The following is a 22489-nucleotide window of genomic DNA, read 5'->3' as shown; positions in this document are numbered from 1 at the left end:
TGTGAAGGTCCACTCACGCACCGATCTTTTTTCAGTAGTAAACACTGTAGTACTGCACGACCTGCAGTTGGTTGAATCTGCGTATACGGAGGAAACTCGAATATGGAGGGCTGACTATAAGCCGTATGCGGATTTTTCGACTGTGGAGAGGGTGGGTGTCCATAACTCCCTGCATTGTTCAAGAGCCAAATACACACACACACACACACGTATATATACATATATAACGTATGTATACCTACATACATATATATGGTGCACATACATCTCATTGAATCTAAGTGAGGCACCATTATTTTGTGTGTTGCTATGACAGGAAAAATGCTACAAATTATAACATTAAGATGCTATTGATTTTAAGACTCATCCTGATTTCAGCGATGTTAAAATGTGAAAAAAAAAAAGTGCATTTAGGAATCAATGAAATACAGTCTGTAGATAGCAGGAGACTATACTTTGCAAAGAAACTAATGAGCCTGCTGAACTCACCCTATGAGCCTGTCTTCTTAGTGAATAACACTGGCTTACTGAACGTGTTTCCCTGCTGCCTGGATTATCTCATTTATTCCTATAACATCTGAGGAGATGGGGACTAATACTAATCGTCCAGTTTACAGATTTGGAAACCAAGACTCAAAGAGGTTTAAGTACTTTACACGAGGTCATGTAGCTGGGAAGTTACTGCCCAGGATGCAAACACAGGCTTGATTCTAAGGCCTCAGTTCTTATCTGTGATGCTCTACGTACCCTGATTCTCCAAAAAGTGCAAATATTAATGAGTGCAATTTACTGTATGCCTTGCACACACCTATATATGTTGCCTCACCTTATCCCCATGGGATGGGCGTTATTATTATTCCCGTGGTTCACCCAAGCAAGTGCTGGCACAGTGGGGCTAAGGGGCTTGTCTAAGGCCCCAGCTGGACAGTGATAAAAGTGGGACTTGAACCCAGGTGCCAAGGCCAAAACCACTCTGCCTCCCAAGAGAAGTCGGCAACGTTCAAGTGTCTGGTCCAGAATGCCATCTCAACAGCGTCTTTAGATCGGGGGCTCCTGATTCCTGTAACCCCGTGTAACGCTGCAACCCTGACTGGCCGCTGCCCTCTTAACAGCGGGGAGGGAGGAGGATTTCTGCACCTTGGAGGTGAGAGCTGACTTGGGAAACGAACCCGAGCATCCTGACTTCAGAACCGCAGACGCTGGGGTGTGGCCATTGGAGTGCCAGAAGCTAAGTCCTTGGAGCCGGGCCCAGTGTGACCACAGACAGCAGAGACACGGCCACTCCCACACTGCAGGCTTCCAACTCCAAACCCAGCCCCAGAAGGAGCAGGCTTAGAGGCAGTATCTATCAGTCCTGGGCACTTGTAAACAGTGAATAATAGAAAACCACTCAAAATTTTCATCCTAATAATAGCTAACATTGATTACTGAGGATCATCTATGTGCAAGCACTTTTTTTTTTTTTTTAATTATTTATTTATTTATTTATTTATTTTTGGCCGTGTCGGGTCTTCGTTTCTGTGCGAGGGCTTTCTCTAGCTGCGGCAAGTGGGGGCCACTCTTCATCGCCGTGCGCGGGCCTCTCACTGTCACGCCCTCTCTTGTTGCGGAGCACAGGCTCAGTAGCTGTGGCTCACGGGCCTAGTTGCTCCGTGGCATGTGGGATCTTCCCAGACCAGGGCTTGAACCCGTGTCCCCTGCATTGGCAGGCGGATTCTCAACCACTGCGCCACCAGGGAAGCCCCTGTGCAAGTACTTTTTATGTCTTAAACTCATCCAATCCTCACCATCACCCCGACACAAGCACCAGTATCATCTTCGTGTCACCGAGGAGGAAAGTGGCACGCAGGGCGGTTGGGTAACCCGCCCAAGGTTACACAGATGCTAAGTGGCTGGAACCTGACGTTCTGTTCCAGGGCTGAGCACTTGGCCACCAGGCCACACTTCCCCTCCAACGTGAGGAGGTAGTAATACATGATGACTGAATCCTCCGGAAACCCCTGCAAGGCAGGTGGGCAGAGGCTGTTCCAAACTTGATGGACAAATTTCAGAGGGTAAGTGATTTGTTCAGGGTGACAGCTGACAAATGCTTAAAGCCGATCGACGATGGGAATGGATCTTCCGCCTGTAAACCAAGGACTCTACCCACAGTCCCAACCTGCCTCCAGTGCCCGGGGCTGAGGGAACTAAGCCTCTCAGGGGCAGGTGGTGGCATGTGCGGTGGGGACAGCGATCTGGGCTGGCGGCGGGGGCGGGGCGGGGTGGGGACACGACTTCCAGCACCATTGAGACACCTACCTGAGAATCAAGTCTAGCACGTTAGAAACAACAACAATAATGACAATTACAACAGCTAAAATGTACACTACTTGCCAGGCATTGTTCTGAGGGGGCAACATGTTTAACTTTTAATCTCCACAAGCAACCTCTGACCCCCCCCCCCCACCATGATAAAAACGAAGAGACTGTCCCCTAGGAGGACAGTCACCAAAACTGATTCACACTGGTGTGTGGCCCTTTGTAAAATAAAACGGGAATTCCCTGGCAGTCCAGTGGTTAGGACTCCGTGCTCTCACTGCCGAGGGCCAGGGTTCAATCCCTGGTTGGGGAACTAAGATCCCACAAGCCGTGCAGTGTGGCCGAAACAAAAAACAAAACCAAACCAAAAAAATGCAACCTTTTTTCTGCCTCTGCCTTGTAAAAAACAAACAAAAAAACAGAAAGACACATGTAGCCTCGCCTGGCAATAAATATTTTAATTTTCATTTCATTTTTATGATGACAAATAATTTTCAAGTTTATTTCCTTCTTTTTTTTTTTTAAATACAAAGCTAAACCACAAACAGGTAACAACCAAGACATTTTATCTCACGTTTACACACTCCCATCGGATCCTCCTCCAATTCACTGACCACTGACCAGGCAAGTGTGGGGTGGGGGGAAGACTTTCTTAGGTAGCACCGTCGTGAGACCGGGGCGGGGGGCACTGAAGTTGAGGACAGGCTCTCATACCTGTCTCCATTCACATTTACCTGGGAGCAGGGGGCCAGGAGACCCCCCGTCACGGCTCCAGAGCCCCAGGCCCCTGAACTACAGGTTAACAGAAAGTGGGACTCGGTTCCCCTTTGGGAGGAAGCTATCTGCTCCTCCTGCTGTCACAGTCGAGGTGGAGACTTTACCCTTAGCCGTGACCCCTGGGCCGCTGGGCCCGCCCGCTCCCCGGCACTCCAGCAGCTGGGGTGGGGCCCTGCATTTCGGGGGTGGGGCCCTGCATTTCGGGGGTGGGGCCCTGCATTTCGGGGGTGGGGCCCTGCATTTCGGGGCTTGCAGGCTCACCCTTTGGTTCATGGCTGCATCTTCACAGGAAGGACACCAGGGGGTCTGACAAACAAAAGCCTTGACAGCAGGTCTGGAACTTTCAACCCAGCAGAATCAGGTTGGGGCGGGGGGGGTGGGGAGGTGGGGAATTGGTAAGTGATTTCTGGTCCCACTACAAAACTTTATTTTTGATTAGAATAGTGTACCATCTCAAATCTCTTCTACAGAAACAAAACCAAGGGGGAGAAAAAAAGCCAAACTAAAAAAAAAAACCCCAAACAAAAACGCAGCCACGTCACTCACTTCAAGACCTATATACATGTAAGTTGTCTTCTGTGGTTTCTTTTTTTTCTTTTTTGTTTTTTGATTTTTATTATTTTTTTTAAAATAAGCTCAGTGTTCACATTTCTATAAAGAAATTAACCCAGTTTCGGGAACCCCTGCCGGCAGGGCTAGGTAAGCAGTGCTTGTCCCTGCCCACATCTGCTTTGATTCCCCGCCCTGATGCTTCGAGGTGCCCAGAAAAGCGGCAGCCCGTGGAAGAGTAAATCTAGGCCCAGCCCGTGAGCCACCGGGTCAGTAAGCTTTCGAGAAAGCAGAGGGGAAGACTATCTTACTGTGAAACCTTTTTAAAAAATATTCATACACTTCAATGTGCGCCTGTCGAGATGTCAGGAAAACAAGAGCTTGGGAACATCCCGTCCAGGCCGTGGGGAGGCAGCTCTTCCTCGCGCCCGCCTGGCACTGGGACGTCGGGGGTGAGGAGGGGAGAGACTCCCGGCTCCTCGGGTGGACGCAGGCGCATCGCCCAGCTTCCTAGTTCGTGTTCGACTCTTTCCTCTAAAACCTGTGCTGAGTCTTTGACTGCACGCACGGGAAGCACAAACGTTCGACTTGTATGCAAAAAAGGTACAAAAACAACCAGAATATAAAAGTTTTGGTAATATAAGGCCATCTGTTCAAGTCCACCTTGGAAACCTGTAACAGATATTTAAATACTACAGTGAAAAGGCATCTTAATATACTTTTTTAAAAACATCTGAAGTAATCTGCTAAGATTAAATGTGTAAAAAAAAAAAAAAAAAAAAAAAAAAAGTCAATTCCCTTTGAGGGCACTTTGTCCATTGAAGAAGGGAGGGGGGAGGGGCAGGGCCGTGGGGTTAATGCTTCAGCCAGGGGTAGGCTTCGATGGAAGCCCGGCTGCGGTCCCCATAGTCGTACAAGAGCTCCTCCCCAGCCTCGATGTCGCGAGAGGCAATGAGGATGAGGTGAGGCACGCCGTCGATGTCGTGCAGTTTGGTTTGGCAGTTCCCACATTTACTGTGATTGATCAGTCTTCCCAGGCGATTTGTCTCTCTGGTTGCATCCACGCTGGCGGGGAGGGAGGGCGACAGAGGATTAAATTGATAAAAAGGGTTTTGAACCCAGTCAGAGTCATGCTTGCTCTCAGCTCTGGTGGGACGGTTATTTAGGGCCACGTTTTTGGGAAAGCGAAGTAACTCAAAAAAAATATCTTTAAGAGCCCAGAGAGGCGCTCGGTGTGGGGTATCCCAGGCAGGGGGCAGGCCTAGACGGGAACGCAAAAGGCTCTTTGTGGAAGTTCTGCATAATAAATAAGTGAATAAAAATCAACTATGTTGACAGTGGGGGGAGGCCGTGCAGGTGTGGAGGCAGGCAGTACGTGGGAACGCTCTGTACGTTCCACTCAGTTTTGCTGGGAACCTAAAACTGCTCTAAAAAGTACAGTCTATTTAAAAAAAAGCAATCAGTGACACTGCCACACTGGGGACAGAGAAGTCAGCGATTCCCAGAGCTGTTCTGGCCATGGGTCCCAGAGGAGGGGCCAGGTGAGCCCCTACGCAGGCTTTCATGAGACTGGTCTACGTCTTGTCCCACGAGACGGCATCCAGAACCACTCCGATCCCCAAAATTAAACATGGGAAGTCGGGGAGCTGCATCACAGCTTTGAAAAAAAGGTAGCAAGAACTAAACAAGAAGCTGGAGCAGGAGAGTCAGCGTGCCCTCGGTGGCCCTCTGGCTGGACCTCTGCCGGGGGGGCGGGGAAGAGCCACTCGAAGCACCAGGGGACTTACCAGTAGGTTTTGCTCAGATACTGGAAATAGTACATGTAGCAGCCCGTGGAGGGGTCTTGCGCATACAGAGCCTCCCGCTTCTTGGCGTCGGTGATCTCGATGAGGTCCCCGTGGTATTCCACCACAAACTCGCCCCGGGAGAACTGCTTGGTGGCGATCACGCCCCTGCCTTTGCCGTCGATGAGGTCAATCTGTTGGGTGGTGCCAAGAGGGAGGGTTGGTTCATAACAGCAACAAACGCCACCGTGCAGGGCCGGCTTCCAGGGGGCGGGAGGCTTGCACCGCGTTCTTTGAACAGCTTTACTGCGGCAGGCCATAAAATTCACTCATTTCACACGTACAGTTTGGTGGGTATTAGTCAACATACACAGTTGTGCAACTATTGCCACAATCCATCACCCCAAAGAGTTCCCTTGTGCCCATCTGCAGAGCCTTGTTGCGCCAGATCCTGAGAGATCTGCTAGGTGGGTGCTGCCCCATCTTGCAGGTGAGAAAACGGGATTAGAGAGGCAGAGTCGTGTCCACGGCCACAAAGCTAGGAAGCCGTGTAGCACAGACTCAAATCCCCGTCCTGGCCTCTTCGGGGGAGTAACAGGACCCAGCGTTCTGAGTCTCTCCTTTATCCCATAACTAACCCTCCTGGGTTTCTCCTCACTCCATTTTAAATGGAGATGGAGGGTGATTGCTTGAGGGGTCCAGACTTAAATTCAGATCCCCCTAGGGCAGCGGTCCCCCTCCTTTTTGGCACCGGGGACCGGTTTCGTGGAAGAGAATTTTTCCATGGACAGGGGTGGGGACGTTCAGGGGGTAACGCGAGCGACGGGGGAGCCGCAGATGAAGCTTCGTTCGCTCGCCCGCAGCTCACCTCCCGCTGTGCGGCCTGGCTCCTAACAGGCCGTGGACCGGTATTGGCCATGCGGCCCAGGGGTTGGGGGCCCCTGCCCCAGGGAATTCCCTGACAGTCCAGTGATTAGGACCCCCAGCTTCCAATGCAGGGGGCACAGGTTCGATCCCTGGTCAGGGAACTAAGATCCCGCAAGCCGTGCGGTGTGGGCAAAAAAAAAAAAAAAAAAAAAATTTCAGATCCCCCTCCGTGGTGGGTGGAAACTGAAGCTTTCCAACCCCTGGGTCCTAGCCCAGGGCCATCCGGCCACCACTATGGAGACTTGCTCCCCTCTCATCCACCCAGTGTCTGAAATATATGAAGAGAAAAGCAAATCTCCTGGGCATTGCCATTTCCCAGGAAAAGAGTCTAGAAAAATTTGATCAGTTTGTCCTTTTAAAAGTTTCCCTAAGCATCATGGCTAAATGAAAGAAGCCAGATAAAACAGGCTACACATTCTATGATTCCATTTGTATGAAGTGTCCAGAATAGGCAAACCCATAGAGACAGCAAGCAGACTGGTGGCTGTCAGGGGCTGAGGGCAGGGAACGCGAGTGAGTGCAGATGGGTACGGGGTTTCCATTTGGGAGGACGAAAAAGTTCTGGAACTAGACAGAGATGATGATCGCACAACTGTGACTGTAGGATGTACTTAACTGCACACTTAAAAATGGTTACAATGGTAAATTTTATGTTGCATGTATTTCATCATAATTTTTAAAAAGTTTCCTCAGGATAACATCTCATGTTTCCTTCGTGAGGCATTCCCTTTAACGATACTTTCAGCATTTGGTCCCTCGACAACCTGTAACGGCCCGCCTGGTCACAGTGACCAGCAGAGGGTTAAAGCCGCGCAGCTCCTATGTGAGCCTCTGCACCAGGGAAGGGGCGACTTCACAGCCTTAACCTCCACGCAGTGGGCCCTGCGGCCCCTTACCTTCATTCCTTCTTCTTTCCCACTTTCAATCAATTCGTCTATTCTTTTCCTTTCTTCAGACTGGGTGGGGAGGAAAGAAGGAATGAGACGTGCGTCAGCATTCTCTCCGAGGCCATTCCAGGAGCCCCGGCCGCCCGCAGGTCACGTGCAGTTGGCCTCCAGGGCATCGGTCCCGAAGGATGCCCAGGCCCCCAAGCCCCCGTCCTTTCCTCACTGCCCATCTGAGGTGGACCATTCGCCACCTGGGGTTTAAAGAGGCCAAGAGGGAGACAGTGGTGGCCCCAAGGGCAGAATCGGGCTTGTGGCTATGTTCTGTTTGGCCCACGCAGACTTTTAAAAAATATCGAAATTGCTGACATCTAAAAATCAGGACTCTGACTTCATACGACACCAGCCAGGGCTGATCAGAGAGGCTGCGCCCTTCAGACGGGGTGCGTGTGCCCACCGCCTGTTCACTGCGGAATCTTCTGGCCTAGAACAGTGCCTGGCACGTAGTGAGCCCTCAAAGCAACAACGGCCCCCCGCCGCCCCACACGCGCACACACAGCTACCTTGTTAAATGATGAATCAGTTACAAGCGTGCAGAAATAAATGGGAGTACTCGTGGGAAAACTGGGATAGGCGACGGGGGACTTTCCTGCCGTGACAGAACCAGGCAGAGGAGACAAGCTGAGGAGAGCTGGGGCCGGGGAGAGGCCCTGAATGCACAGCCCTGAGTTTCACTCTGGAGGCTCGGGGGTTTGGGGCATGTGAGCAACCAGCTCTGAGCGTCCTCAAGAGGATTCTGGCAGCAGCCCACGGGGGACCCAGGGCCTGAGCGGGCGGGAAGGGAGCAAGGTGTGAACGAGGGTGAAGGCGGCGAACAGGAAGGAGGGACGGACTCGAGACGTTCCCAGCCGGAGTCAGCAGGCTGCTCTGCACGTCAGGCCCGGCGCTGGGCTGGGCTGGGCTGGGCTGGGCTGGGCTGGGCTGGGTGGCGGCTGACGCAGCCAGGGCTCTGCCAGCACTGCAGTCCCTGCCCCAGTGCTGGCCGTCACCCCACCCACAGTCAGGCCAACCAGAGAAGGGGCACCCCCAGCGAAGCAGGGAGGGGTTCAGGGCATCTCCCCAAGGCCCAGTTTCCACCCTCCGGCGGCCCTGGCCTTGGACCCTAGACCTGAACCCAGACCTGCCCGCTCTGTCTCCAGCCACAGCGAGGTGTCTGCGGAGCTCTTTGTCTGTCTCACCCCCGCTGCCCACACCCAGCCCTGGGCCTCGGTTTCGGCCGGCCCCGGGGGGCAGGCAGCTCAGGCCTGACCTCACCCCTGAGACGAGGCCCAGCTGCCCCGCCCTCGGGCTTCACCTCTGCGGTCAAGAGACGCCGCCGCCCTGGCAGCCGCAGCCCCAGCAGCCCGGCCAACAGCCGCCTCGCCGTCCTGGCCGGCGACCACCTGGCCGCGGTGCCCGCTCGGCAGAGCCAACACAAACGGCGGCGGGCACAGCGTGTGTCTCCCTCGCCACTGGCTCTGCGTCCAGGGACAGCGTGAGCTTTACTGTGCCGCCTGCTGCTTGCCGCCCGCCTGCTGCAGGGGCCGGCAGACCTGCGGCGCAGCCCGCTGCAGCCTCCACTGCCCCGACAGAGAGCCCCCGTTGTTGTTTTTAATTAAAAAGGCCAACTCAGCTGCCCGCCCCCCCCCCCTGCAGCCCACAGCGGCGCCTGGTGGAGCCCCAGGCTCCCCGTGTGGGCGCTGCGGCTCTGAGCGGGGCTGGGCGGCGTCCCGGGTTCTGGGGGCTGGCACCGCCTCGCCCTCTGCAGTGCTGTCTCTACGATGACCTCACACCGCCTCCCGCTGCAGGCAAACAGCTTGTAACAGCTTGTTCTTGGCTGAAAGACACTGCCTTTCTAAGGAAATAAAGCCAAAGCTTTTCTCTAGGGGGAAAGATGGACCTCCCCCCCTCTTTTAAAGGAAGTCCTGCCAGTTCAGAGGTGGGGGGCGGAGAGAGGCTAGATCACCATCTGTACAGCCACAGCTCTCACATCAAAAGGCCGAAGGGGTCTGTGCCGGTTGAAAGGCCAGGGCCCCCCACCTCCCTTGTGGGGGGCAATCCTGAGCGCTACTCCCAAGCCTGCAGGTTACCCTGCCGCCCCCGGGGCGGGAGGGTGGACGGAAGCAGTCGGGGGCTGCAGGGCCCGGCCACACCCTGGGTTCCCCTAACAGAAAGGCAATAACCACACCTCACTGCATCAAATATTGATCGACTGCACAGCTCAGCACTCTGCAAACACGGCAGGCGGGGGCCTCACAGCCTGGTCAGCCTTCCTGCCTGGTTTCCGCACGTTCCGAGGGACAGTGGCGGGGTGGGAAAGAGCAGAGAGGGGCCCCGGGAAGGGACAACACGGGGGAAGCAACAGTGACAATAGTTAACAGGTGCTCAGTGCATACCAGGCACGGTTCTAAGTGTTCTACATGCATTAACTTAAGAACGTAGCCCTCCCAACAACCGCACACGGTACTGCTTTATTATCCCATTTTACAGACAGGACAGAGAGGCACAGAGCAGTTAAGTAACTGGCCCGACATCACACAACCAGGAAGCGGTTCCCAAGCCACTGCTCTTCACTACCTCGAGACATGAAACCTCTGGACAGCAGAAAAACAAGCCTCCCAAGAGCACGCAGCCTTCACGGTCCTAGGCTCCAATGGCCCTGCCAAAGCCACTTTCATGGTAAGTCCTGACTTTCCAGGCCACATGCTACATGCGACAAGGCTCCTCCACAGAGGCATCGTAACTAAGCTTCATGGTGACCCAGAGCGTTATGACGACCCCCACTAGACCAAGGAGAATATCAAGGCCATGGAGGCCAAGAGACTTGTCCCAAGATGATACAAAGCAAGCTCAGGCTGGGCACGGCAAGCACTGCCCACTGGGATGCCCTGCCCCTTCCGAGAGCTGGAATCGAAACCACGTGACTCTACCTGCAGCTCAGCTTTGCTCTTCCTGGAGCTCCTTCGAACAGGGTAGAAATCTGTGAGTTTACGATTCTGCTGCGTTTTTCCTTGAGCTCTGGGGTGAGAAAGGAAGAGGAGAAAACAAGTATTAGCACCGAGACCACATTCACATCCAGGAGGCACACAACCCCTTAGCAGCAGCCTCCTTGGAAACCATGTCACTTCAACACCTCTGTCCACTGCGGCCCAGGGTCACTTAGGCTCACCTGCCCACGGGGGCCTCAGAGAGAATGTCAAAGACAGGCTGCCTACTCTCGGCAGGGAGTGGGCTCCTGAGCTCTGGACCCGTGACAGACCAAGATGCTGACAAACAGTGGTGTCCCCGGTGGCGACTCAGGAATCTGAGCCTTGACGGCTCAAGGGGCTGAGAGGGTGGGCGGCCTCACCCCGGCTGGCACTGGGCAGGCTGCCCTGTGTTAGGGGTGGCCTCCAGGGGGCACTTACTTTTTCCTGGGAGCCTGTTTGCCCCTGACGGGCTTTTTCAGGGCTTGCTTGGCGGCAGCTGCGTTGGGAGACTCACAAGACGAGGTCGGGGTTTTGGGAGGTTCTGTTGCTTCAGATTTTTGGTTTGGAAAAGGGGCCAGGGGACCTCTCCTGGCGTCTTTGATCTTCTGTTCCTCGGCCTTCACGGAGCTTCGTATTGCATTCCCAGAGTTTCTTTTCTCTGTGGGCAGAGGGTGGGGAGAGACAGGCTGACTCTGGACCCACCGGCTCCCACCTTCCAGCCCTCAGCCGCGTGCTAAGACAGGCGTGGAGAGAAGAGAGGGAGGGGACGTGTTGGGCAGTCGTGCCCTTGGGCTGTTAAGCTTGGTGTCCACTAACCAGTATCTTGGGCAAAGCATCTGGCTTTACTTTTTGACCCAGACACTGGGTGCAGCTTTTGGTCTTCTGCACCTTTTTTTTCTTTTTCTAGCTTTGTTGAGGTATAACTGATAAATACAATTAGAAGATATTTGAAGTGTTATACCACGATGAGTCAACATATACATTGTGAGTGGATCCCTCTCATCTAATTAATCAACACACTGGGCCTTCTGCATCTTGAGGGAAAGAGCCCTTGAAGCAGAAGCACCACGGCCGGCCACACTGGCGTGAGGGCTCGACCAATGGCTTTTCAGGAAATGGGCTGCAGACCCCAGGGAAAAAAGCTAAATTCCTAAAGGGTGGGCCAGTGTTGGTGGACAGGAGTAAGGCAATAAAGCAGAACCTCTCCCCAGCAAAGACCTCTTCCCCAAGACCTAGCTGCCTGGCGTGATTCATTTCAGACTCGTTTTCTTTTTTTTAAATTCCCTGTTCTAACAGGGTCGAAGCCCAGTATTCACAGTGGTTCCCAGCACGGTGCCCCGGCACCAGTCAGTGTGTTGTGAGGGACGTCGCCAATGACTTGTTACTAAAAATAGTTGTGGAGCACCAGTGTTGGACTATTTTTCCTCAAAAAAGATTTTACTTTTAACAAATAATTAAATAATATATTGCTGGTGGGAATGTAAGATGGTGCAGTCACTTTGGAAAAGAATTTGGCAGTTCTCCAAAATGTTAAACATAGAGTTACCATATGACCCAGCAATTCTAGTTCTAGGAATCTATCAAGAGAATTAAAAGCAGATGTCTACACAAAAACCTGTATATGAACGTTTGCAGTAGCTTACTGATAATATGGAAGTATCAAAAAATGGAAACAACCTGAACATCCATCAAATGATGAATGGGTAAATAAAATGTGGTACATCCACAGGATGGAATATTATTCAGCCACAGAAAGGAACGAAGTACTGACACAGGCTACAACATGGATGAACCCTGAAAACATTATAACGAGTAAAAGAGGCCAGACACAAAAGGCCACATATTAGATGATTCCATTTATGTGAAATGTCTGGAATAGGCAAATCCATAGAGACGGGAAATAGATTAATGGCTGCCTGGGGCTGGGGGAAGGGAGGAATGGGGAGTGACTGTGAATAGGTTACAGGCTTTCTTTTTGGGGTGATGAAAATGTACTGGAGTTTAACAGAGATGATAGTTGCACATATCTGTGAATATGCTAAAAACCACTGAATTGTACCCTTTAAAATGGTGAACTTCAGGATATCAGAATTATATCTCAATACACAAAAGAGAAAAATAAATACATCAGCACCCATCCAGACCATTCTTGCTCCTTGTACGCCCTCTTGGGTGGAGTTAAGGCGTCGGGCGTGACCCTAGAAGTGGGTGGTGCTCGTGAACATCAGCTGTCATGCTGAGTCTGCATCAAGGCAGGAAAAAGGTCTAGAATCATGGACAAGAATCTGGACCTTGGGGTCTCCTCCAATGTTCCTCCAGCCCCCAATTCTGACTGTCGCCATGTAGTAACACTACGAGTCAAATCAGCTAGCTTGTGTCCCGTGTCCCCATTTAGGACAATCTACATCCCGCCCCGTTCCAGAAGGGATGTGAGACTGGCTGAGCGCCATCTCAAAAGAGCCCCTTCCCCAACCCAGTGTGGCGAGTGCTGTCCTGAGTGCTGCCTAGGCGGAAATGCGGGGAGGGGCAGGCCGTGATGCTCGCAGGCCAGTGGAGAACAGGCTGACGTACGGAGAGCTCACAAAGCCGCCCCGACTCCTTTTTTTTTGGCCGCGCTGCACGGCTTTTGAGATCTTAATTCCCCCGAACAGGGATTGAACCTGGGGCCCACGGCAGTGGAAGCGCCGAGTCCTAACTACTGGACCACCAGGGAATTCCCGCACAAAGCCCATCTGCACCTGCTCTTTTAACTGATCTTCAGAACGGTCCTGTAGGACTCCTCTCTCTCCCACTGTACAGAGAGAACTGAGGCTCAGAAAAGAGTAGCAAACTGCCCACGTCCCTTCCTCTCATAAATGGCAGAGTTAGGACTGGAACCTAAATCATGTGAAGTAACGTCACCCTGTGCACCAGGGGGAATCAGGCAGAGGGCTGGCTCCTGCCCTTGGGTCTCAGATCTGGCCCAGAGGCTGGGCCACCCCATCCCTCGTGGCACTTTCTGTTAACGGATACAAAGCTTCCTTATACGGAGTTGGTGATAGCCAGAGCTCTGCTTCTCTAAGGCGAGGTTTAATCAGAAGGAAGCACGGTGAACTGGGGGAAGCTCACACGCACCAGCGCCCCCGCCCCGCCCTCAGCTTTAAAAGGGAATATTTGGGTTAGAGCAAGATTTGGAAGAGGTCTCAGCATGTTCTCCAGGGCGAGACAGAATTTTCAATAACCATTAATTTTCTTGCTCAATATTTTAACCCCAAATCTCATTCCAGAGTATGATGCTCCAGAGACCAGCACTGAACACTTGAGTAGAAAGAAACTTTAGAACTGAGGTCAAGGCCAGCTCATAAAAGGGAAAGAAATCAGTTCCTTAGGTTCACACGACTCAGCGGGAGTGCAAGCAAGCGCATGGTCTGGACAACCTAGACTCATAATTTCTGTACTTTTAGCACCTGTGAGCCTCTCTAACAACAGGCCAGGTGCCGTATTTTTGCAACTTGGCAAGATAATCAAGCCTGAAGGACACGCAAACTCTTGTGAAAGCAGGGAGAACCTGTTAGACCAACAGGGCACACGCCCTGGAACAGGCAGCTCTTTCCCCTGTGTCTGTGTTTCCTAGCAGCAAGACAAAACATGGTTCAAACCTTTTGAACTTCGGCTTGAAAAGACTGGATAAAAATTTAGCACATTTACATTATTCTGCAGGATGCGAGCCGGCCAGCTGTAGTCAGAACAGGGCCATTTCAGAGGCTTACCGTCGCGTTTCCTGTAGATTCCGGCTAACGGCTTCCCCTGGCATTTGACTTCGTGATGTGCAACTGAGTTCTCTTCCTGAAGGGGGGAACGCATTCCAGAGCATTTGTTCGGGCTCATGTAGGTATAGATCTTTGATTGCCCGGTAAATACATTCTCCTAAAACGACAAATACATATTCTGAAAGAGGCTTGAAAAAGAAGATCCCACAAGATTTAGGCAGACGAGGGGGCAATCAGAATACAAAAGACAAAAAATAGACAACATCTCTCAAAAACTGGGCTACTAGGTGAAGCCAGCCCCAGCAGAGCAGTGGAAGGTTCAGAATCCCCCAGGTCCAAGTCCGTCTCTAATTCCATTCGCTAAGGGGGGACATCTGGACAGCAGAACCAGCTGTCCACAAAGGTCTATATAAGAAGGAGGCAACCTACCAGTAGCAAGGAGGTCAGAAGGACCAGGGTAAACAAGGCCGGGATTGGAAGGGCTGGCCTAGTGCAGGAGCCGACTGCCCTGGCAGGAGCTGCAGGGACTCTGGCACAGAAGCGGGCCTCAGGGAACCTGATCAACCACTTCTCAGTCCTGAGGTCAGCTGGCAGGACTTGCCATTACTGCCTGAGCCTTCTGTGTGCCCAAGCCTGGCCCCTCTCAAATCATGCAGCCCAGCAGCCTCCCAGGACTGCGGGACTGGGCTGCGGTTGGGGTAGTTCTCTCGGGCTAACTGGGGGGTGCGGAGCTAATGGAAGAAACGCCCAGAGCCGGCGCATTTAGGGCGGTTACTCGACTGCGGTGGGCAGACCGGTGGGGCGGACAGGTCACTGCTGGTGTCTCTGGGTGTGCGGCCTCTCCTCTGAGTAAGCAGAGACGGGAGGAGGGCCTTCCCAGAAACCCTGCCGAGCCTTTCTGCCTGGTGAGCCATTCAACACCAAGTCAGCGAGACCCCGTGACCTCCCCGAGGGCCCCGGGCAGGCCCCGCACACTCTGGGAAGGCGGCCACCACCGGGGTGGCTGGGTCTCGGGGCATGGAAATGCCATAAAGACACAAACTTTTCCGAGGTCAAACACTGCCAGGGTCATGGCGGAGCGGGCGTGGACGCCACTCCCAGGCAGGCAGCAGAAAAGGAAGCTGCCCGGCCGGGCGCCCCGCCCGCACCCCCGCCCCAGGGCCGCGGGGGCGCCCACGTGCTCTCGGAGCGGGGCCGACAGGGGCGCCCGGCCGCACGGCCCCTCGGGGCGCGCCGAGCGAGTGCGGGGAGGGTGCCTGCTTACCCCGTTGGTGCGGGGCCTCCCCGGGCCCCTCCGCTCCACCATCTCCGGGCCCGGGGCCGTCGCTGCCACCGCCGCCGCCGCCGCCGCCGCCTCCACCGCGCGGGGCTTGGACATCTTCCTGCCTGGAGAGGGGGACCCGGGGGAAGCGGGGGAGGGGGCGCTCAGGGCGCGGCGGGGCGGGGAGCGGGGCCGCCCGGGCCGGGCGCCGCAGCGGCGCCTCCCGCCGCAGCCATGTTCCGAGGGCCCGGCGGCGGTGGGCCGCCCGCGCCGCCGGGAGGCCGGGGCCGGCCGGCGGGGCCGGGCCGCGGCCCGAGTCGCCCTCCCGCCGCCCGGCCCGGCCGGGCCCCGCGCGCCGCCCGCCCCCCGCGCGGCCGGGCCCGACACACCCACCTGCAGCCCGGCCAGGCCCATGGCGGCGCGCCCCGCGCACTCGCCCTCGCCGCGGCCCGGCCACCAGCGCTGCCGCTGCCGCTGCTGCTGCTGCTGCCGCCGCCACCAGCGCCGCCGCGGCGCCCCGGGGAAGGGCCGGCGGCGCCCCACGGCGCCCCCTTCCCCCATGGCCTGCGAGGCAGAGCCCGGCACCCGCGCGCCGCGGCAGCCCCGGCCGGCCCGGGACCGAGGACGCAGGGAGGGAGGCGCTGGCGGCGCGTCCTCCGCGGCCCGCCCGCTCGCCGCTGCCGCCACCCACCGTCCGCTCCCGGCCGGGGAGGGGGCTGGCAGGGGCGGCGCTGCGAGGCTCCTCCGGAGCGAGGGAGGGAGAAGGGGAGGGAACGAAGGAGGGCGGGCCCCGCGGCCGCGAGGAATCCCGACTCGGGCGCGCCCCCTCTCGCGCGTCCTTAGCCACTCGGGGAGGAAGGGGTGGGAAACATGATAATGACAGCCCGGGCTCTCGGCCGGCCAGGCTCCTACTCTCGCTGGCTCAACGGCTATTTCGGGAGACCCGTCCGTGCCAGGCGCAGTCGGCAGCGGTGAACGCGACAGGCGAGAGCCCTCCTGTGTGCCCGAGCCTGTGCTCACGGAGCGTTTTCCTGGGCATTTAACCTTCCCGGCAAGCCCCTGGGGGCCAGGTCCTGTGGCTAACCCGTTTATGATGCGGATACTGAGGTTCCAAGGAGGTGCAGGGGCTTGTCCAAAGCCACAGAACTAGAAAGCGATCAGGTCAGGTGTCAAACCCAGGCGGTCTGCACCTGACCGGTCCGGACCCTGGGGAAATAGAGCCAGGAATTATAATGGTATGTTTGCTGGGTGCTTCTCTTGCATACCTTATGCCATTCAGACCTCACAACGGCCCTTTGAAGGTAGACACCATTATTTTCTCTTCCACAGACAGGGAAAACAACCTCGGAGAAGTGAGGAGCTTGGCCAAGTTCTCAGAACTAGAAATAGATTACCAGGCCAACAGACCAGAGCCTACACTCCCGGCCACTAACTTCCAGATTACAGGTGAGGAAATAAACATGGAGGAGCAAATGGTGTTGCAGAGGGTTTAGCAAGTCACCCAAGTCTCCTGTCCCCGAACGAGGAAATGTCCTGGGAGGCAGGGGTTCCAGTATACCTTACTGCCCTGAACCACTGTGCTGTAGCCATTAGGGTTTGAGGGCCCATGGCCAAAAGAGTCCCTGTATTTGTGCAAAGTCATAATGCAAACAAGACACCTCGGGGCATCTAGCCTTGGGTTATGGCCTGGGAGGCAAAGATTGGGTATCTCTCCCTGCATCTGCCCCAGAGGTGCTTTGTGACCATGGCCAAGTCCCTTCCCCAGACTAGGCCTCAGCATCCTCGTGGATAAAAACTAAGAACTATGAATTCCATAAGGTACCCAGGGCACCTTTGACATCCCCAGATAAACAAATGGCTGTCACTTTAAGTAGCTGCCTCCCCTTAGAAGGGATAAGACAGTGGATTAAATGGCAAGACACTGCTCAGGGCAACACCTCCCAAATCAGCTCATGCTTTAGAATCCTTCAGAGCAGGGCTGGGGAACCACTGCCATACCCATCCAACCACTGACTCCAGTGGGGTAGGGTAGTCTGCCCACTTGAATACCCAAGCGACTATGCAGAGAGTTAGGATTCTAAAGTGACACTCTGACACCCAGGTTGAGCCATCTGAAACAGTGTCTGTTACCTCTGCAGGGCAGAGAAGGTTTGTAGTTTGTTGCCAAACTATCATTGGAATCATGGTCTGGAGGCAGGAAGCAGCTGCTCAGATCAGCTTGTCCATTTCTCATACTGTTTTAACTTCCTCGCCCCCACTACACACACATACTCAGGGCTATAGCTTTCTCCATCATAGCCCACAAAATGCAGGGGATACGTTAAAATACAAGTCTAGCACCCATTTCTCTCAACTCTGCAGCTCTAGTAGCTAGAAAATGTAGTTCAAATCCTTCAGTAAAGTTTCAAAACACTTTGTTTTGTCTGTACATGAGGTGTTCACATGTGCATAACAAATACATATACCCAATCACAGAAATAAAAACTCTTAATGTTGCCCAGGGTCTCATAGAAATAGAATCCAACAGCAATGATACTAATAGCTCGCACTTACTGAATGTTTACTGTGTCAGGCCGTACAATAATGCATTATTTAATTTAACCTTCCCAACCATTTATGAGAAGGTACTATTCTATTTCACAGATGTAGAAATCGAGGCTTGGGGGAAATAAATCACTTGCCTAAGGGTCACATGACTGAGATACTGATGGATATGAGGATACTTCAGCATAAAAAAAATGTATATTGCTTTCCTCAAACTCAGACACTAAAATAACAATTCATTCATTCAACAAGCATTTATTGACTACCTACTGTGTTCCAGGCCCTGGGCTAAAGACACAACAATGAACACAGACAGAGATGGAGCACACTGAGGCGAGAGGGGTGGGTAGGCCCCTTACAGGCCAGGGTGAGGACTGTGGATTTGATCCTAAGAACAAAAGGGGAGTTTAGGGGCGGAAGGAGTGGTGAGAGTCACATGATAAAAATCTGTGTTCTTGGGGACCACTCTAGCTGCTGAGGCACAATAAATTGGAGATGGTCACAGTGGGAAGAGGGAGACCAAGTATGAGGCCATCTGACAGTGGCAGTAGAAACGGGGAAAAGTAGATGGACGGATCCTGCCCAAAGTAATATCCTTGAGGCTGTAAATATTTACATGATTGTAAAACTTCAAAACCAGAGAGGAGTTACCCGGTATCTGAACATTTTGTTCATGTGACTCCGCAGGGCTCTCAAAGTGAACTACAAGTTAGGAACGAAGACCTCTTTTCTAGAAGGAAAAGACTGACTCTTCATGGTGGGGGGAGGGGGTCATGTGAGTCACTGAGAATCACTAACCAGTACATTACAAAGGTGATTTGCAACCTGTTATGGTAGAAGCTGGGAACACTCATCTTCACTTTGGCTAAATAAGGGAGGTAGAGTGGAACAAGCAAAGACACAAAATGGCCAGAGTCTGGACAGTGACTTTGGACTTCAGCTTCCACCTCTGAAAAATGGAAGTAGCAGTTTGTAAAGATTAACTGACATAATAAAGCACCTGGCCCTCAACGGTAATTATTACTTGCCCATATTAAGTATTTAAGTATTTCAATGGCAGAGTGGTTCACTTTGTTTCCCCCCACAGATTAATTAAAGCAAGCTATTTTTTTTTTTTTTAATGCACTATTGTTAAAACAGGTAGTTTAAATGATTTTGCTGTGATGGGAAAAATGAATCAGGGAAGCATAGCTTTATTAAGATTTGTCAGATAAATTAGTCAGATATTATTAAGTATACTTTTAGATGCTTAACCCTTTTCTGAAGAAAAATATTTAAGGCATCTTACTTTTCTGTGTGGACTGGGTTACGAAGCTCTTTAACATGAAGTTCACTATGCCTCATTTCTTAATCATAATCTAGGTAAATCTTGTCCCAAAAGACCGTAAAGGGATGCTGGGAGAATAAATGATCCACCTGGGTGCAGGGGCTGAAAACAAAGAAGCCCAATAAATATTTGCTGAATGAATCCTTATTTTATTCATTATGATCGCCATAGGGAGCATACTGCATTAAGGCAAATTCCTACTAATATGTAATACCCTGAGAATTTTGAGAAAGATGTAAAACCTCAACTTATTTCTTTAAAATTATAATTCAAGTGAACCATCACGCTCAAGTTTTTGCATGAAGGAGACACAGCGGCTGGAAATGACCAGCGGTTGTAGATCACTTTGCCACATAACGTGGGTCTTACTGTCCTGACAGCAAACTAACTGCGAAGAACTTCAGGCAGGGACATCGCCTCCCTCGCGGCTGCACAAACCCACCCAAGCCATCTCCCGTGGGCAGGAGTCCTGATCAGCTGCGGCGCGAAGGGCCGCCCCGGGAGGTGCCAGGGGACCTGTTTCACCCCAAAGTGGGCCAGCGGGGCCCGTCCCCGCCCCGGCGGCGCAGAGCTGACTCAGGGAGTGGGGAGGGAAAGGAAGGCGCCTGCTGCGGGGTCCACTCCGACGCGCTCCCCACCATGTAGGTTACCGATCTGCGCCCTCGCCTCGGGGTCACCTCCTTTCCTAACAAGAGAGAGCCCTTAAGCAGGCGAAGCCTCGCCCTCCCCCCATTTGTATCAATGACAACGATTCCCTGGAGGTGCCCTGCGCTTTAGTTTCCAAACAGCTTTGACATATGGCCCCGTTGCGTCGGGAGAGGCAGGCCACCGGGTGCCCACACTTTAAAGAGGAGAAACCGAAGCACGGGAGTGGGAGGGGTTTCTGGGGGCTTCGGAAGCGAGGGTGGGGACGAGGTGGGGAAGGTTCCGCAGCCCCGCACCCCCGCTCGTCCCCGCGCTCCGTGCGAGCAGCTGGCGGGAGAGCGCCTCCCTGCCGCAGCTCCCGCCACCTCAGTCCCGCCTCCAGCGCGACCCCCTATCCCAGCTGCCCCGGCGCTGGCCACCCGGGCCAATACCTCTAGCCATGGCCGCGCTCTGTCACCGCCTAGGATCTCCCGGGAAACGCAGCTTTCGAAAAAAGTTACAATTGTAGCCAACTGCTCCGCCGGACCCCGGCTGCTGCCCTGATTGGCGCGGCTGCCCGCCTTTCCCCAGGCTTCCTGCCGTGATAGGCGAACTCGAGAGGGAAAGCCCGCCCTTCTCCCCGCCTCCCCGGCGGGGGCGGGGCGAGCGGCCGCACTTCATACAAACGCTTTCAGGACAGGTCCCCTCGGAGGACGTGGGAGGGGGTTTAAATTTTACCGTCTCCCCACGTTGATTGGCTGCGCTGGAAGGACATCCGCGCTGCCATTGGGAGGCCCCAAACTCCGCCCTCTCCGGGTGCTGCAGCTCCGCCCCGGGGAGATTTATTAGTCATGCGGCTGGAGGCCCGGCCTCGGATTAGACCCACTCGGGACTTCCGGTTTTTTGGGCGTTTGACCGGAACCCGACCTTTGACCCCTCGACCTCCCCTTATGACCTGGGAAGCCTAGGTCCCAGCAGTTTAACATCTGCACCACCTTGACCTTTCCAGCAGTTTAATCCATTCATTCCTAAATTGAAAGGTTTATCGAGTCCACTCTTACAGTATTCAAAACCCGCGGGCACAGTTCTTACCAACTGAGTCAGCCTCGCTGAGCCACAGCAATCCTAGCCCAACATACCCCAACCGTTTTACAGATGGGGAAAGAGAGGACCAGCAGGAACAGGTAACTAACTTGCTGCCCAGTGTCACCCAGCAATTTAATTGCAGGTCCTGGATCAGCCTTTTGACTGTTAGTCCACTAGAGGGCTACCTTAACCCCACGGAAACAACCGGGCACCTTTCTCCACCCAGGGGAGCTCGGTCGTAAGGTCCCAGAGAAACACAGATGTCCTGGGTATTCTTTGCTTTGAACACAGGTAAGGTGTCCAGTTACAGCTCTTCCCTGGGGACCCCTCCTGGACATATGAGGAGAGGTCACTCATCCATTCTCTCTCTTCGGTCCCCAAGAAGAGTTTGGAATCCCCACCATTGCCCAAGTACCCTACCATTGCACCAGGAAAGTAGGAGAGCAAAATAAAGTGATATATGTGAAAGCACTGGGAAAAGTAGGAAGCAACACTTCTCACTCACTGTGTGCCCTTTGGTGTATTATTTCAGCTCTCTGTCCCTCTGTTTACCCAGCTGTCAAATGATGGAGTCAGCTGTGATCTCCAGGTTTCCTTCCAGCTTCCATAAATACACAGAGGTTTTTACTTTCTCTAAAATGCATTAATTCAACATTTATTGAGCTGTATACCTGACACTGTCTGGTCCCCCAAGGATACAGTGGCGAATAAGACAGATCCCTACATTTTTTAGGACAGAAACTAACAAGAAATCACTTTTTAAATATTAAATAGCTATTAATGCTATGGGTAAAATGAAAACAGGGAATTTTACAGAGTGTGAGTGGGGAGATCATTGCTTCTATGGATTGGTGAAGTCAGAGAAATCCTCTTTGAGTTGGTGGCTTTAAGTTATACCCTAAATAAGTGAGTCCCAAGGGAGAAGGTACTTGTAGATAGAGGGAATAGTGAGTGCAAATGCCCCAGAAGTGGGAATAAGCTTTGTTGTCTGGGGAAAGAAAAAGAAACCCAATGTGATCGGAACTGAGTGTATGATGAGAATGGAGGGGATCAGGCTGGGAAGGAAGGCAGGGGCTAGATCACATAGGCCCTTGAAGCCTGTGCTGGTCTCTCAGCTCCAAATTCACTCTTCTCCACCCTGCTCTGCAATATTTGGGCTGCAAATTGTAGTGCACCTTTGTCAGCTAGTGTTAGGTTCTGTCAATAGGTGAGGATACAGGGAGACTGGAAGGCAGGGGGAGGGACTCACTCCTGCCTGTTTGCTTGCTATTCCTGTCAGGGTAAGTAATGACATTTTGCTTCTGACAGGCCATTTGGTTCATTCTCCAGGCTCTTTCCAGAAATAGCCTCAGTGTGCTACCTCAGAAGTACCAGCAGCAGCCCCTCTTCAGAGTTCTGAGCCCCAGCTTTGCAGGGCCCCTCCCGTAAGCTCTTGAAGGGCCAGTGCCAACGTCATGGTGCCCCTTTCTCAGAGGCATAAGAACCAGCCTTCCAGGAATCCTCTTCTGATTCTTCTTCTCTGCTAACCCCAACGGGTCTCTTTGTTCTCCAGCCCTAGAAATGGGAGCTGCTTCCTGCAGTTATTATTAAATGACTTCAGTGTTCCCTTTCTGCTTGTTTGGTCCTCCACCACCTGTTTAATGAATTTCCTATTTTAAATTCTGTTTTCCT

At 53.3% G+C, this 22489-nt stretch overlaps 1 protein-coding gene and 2 long non-coding RNA genes across 10 annotated transcripts in view; 2 read left to right on the top strand and 1 right to left on the bottom strand.

Annotated features, from left to right (window-relative positions):
• The window catches only part of LOC309610702, a 111759-nt gene extending 108156 nt beyond the window's left edge, over positions 1–3603 (top strand). The window contains exon 2 of the long non-coding RNA XR_014234142.1: positions 1450–3603. This is a non-coding gene — a long non-coding RNA (uncharacterized lncRNA). The remainder of the gene's footprint in view (positions 1–1449) is intronic.
• KMT5A (lysine methyltransferase 5A) lies at positions 2724–20205 on the bottom strand. Of its 7 annotated transcripts, none has more exons than XM_082353870.1 (8): positions 20185–20205; positions 15241–15362; positions 13977–14133; positions 10666–10885; positions 10189–10276; positions 7232–7291; positions 5412–5602; positions 2724–4689 (listed from the first exon to the last, which is right to left on the bottom strand). In XM_082353870.1, exons 1-8 carry the CDS (start codon positions 20192–20194, stop codon positions 4479–4481), a joined length of 1059 nt encoding a protein of 352 aa, XP_082209996.1. In that variant the 5' UTR covers positions 20195–20205; the 3' UTR covers positions 2724–4478. The 7 variants fall into 7 exon arrangements, with proteins under 7 accessions (XP_082209996.1, XP_082209999.1, XP_082209998.1 ...); XM_082353873.1 differs by lacking the exon at positions 20185–20205 and adding an exon at positions 15631–15962; XM_082353872.1 differs by lacking the exons at positions 15241–15362; positions 20185–20205 and adding exons at positions 11044–11150; positions 15631–15763.
• LOC309610699 lies at positions 16022–20172 on the top strand. 2 transcript variants are annotated; one of them, XR_014234138.1, is made up of 3 exons: positions 16022–16472; positions 16567–16683; positions 18469–20172. It is a non-coding gene; the product is annotated as an uncharacterized lncRNA (long non-coding RNA). The 2 variants fall into 2 exon arrangements; XR_014234139.1 differs by having other exon boundaries at positions 18062–20172.
• Positions 20206–22489: the final 2284 nt, after the last annotated feature.

This window comes from Balaenoptera borealis, assembly GCF_965194805.1.
Source record: "Balaenoptera borealis genome assembly, chromosome: 14".
In the NCBI taxonomy this organism is placed as follows: Eukaryota; Metazoa; Chordata; class Mammalia; order Artiodactyla; family Balaenopteridae; genus Balaenoptera; species Balaenoptera borealis.
This window is presented reverse-complemented; position numbering and strand designations above follow the sequence as displayed.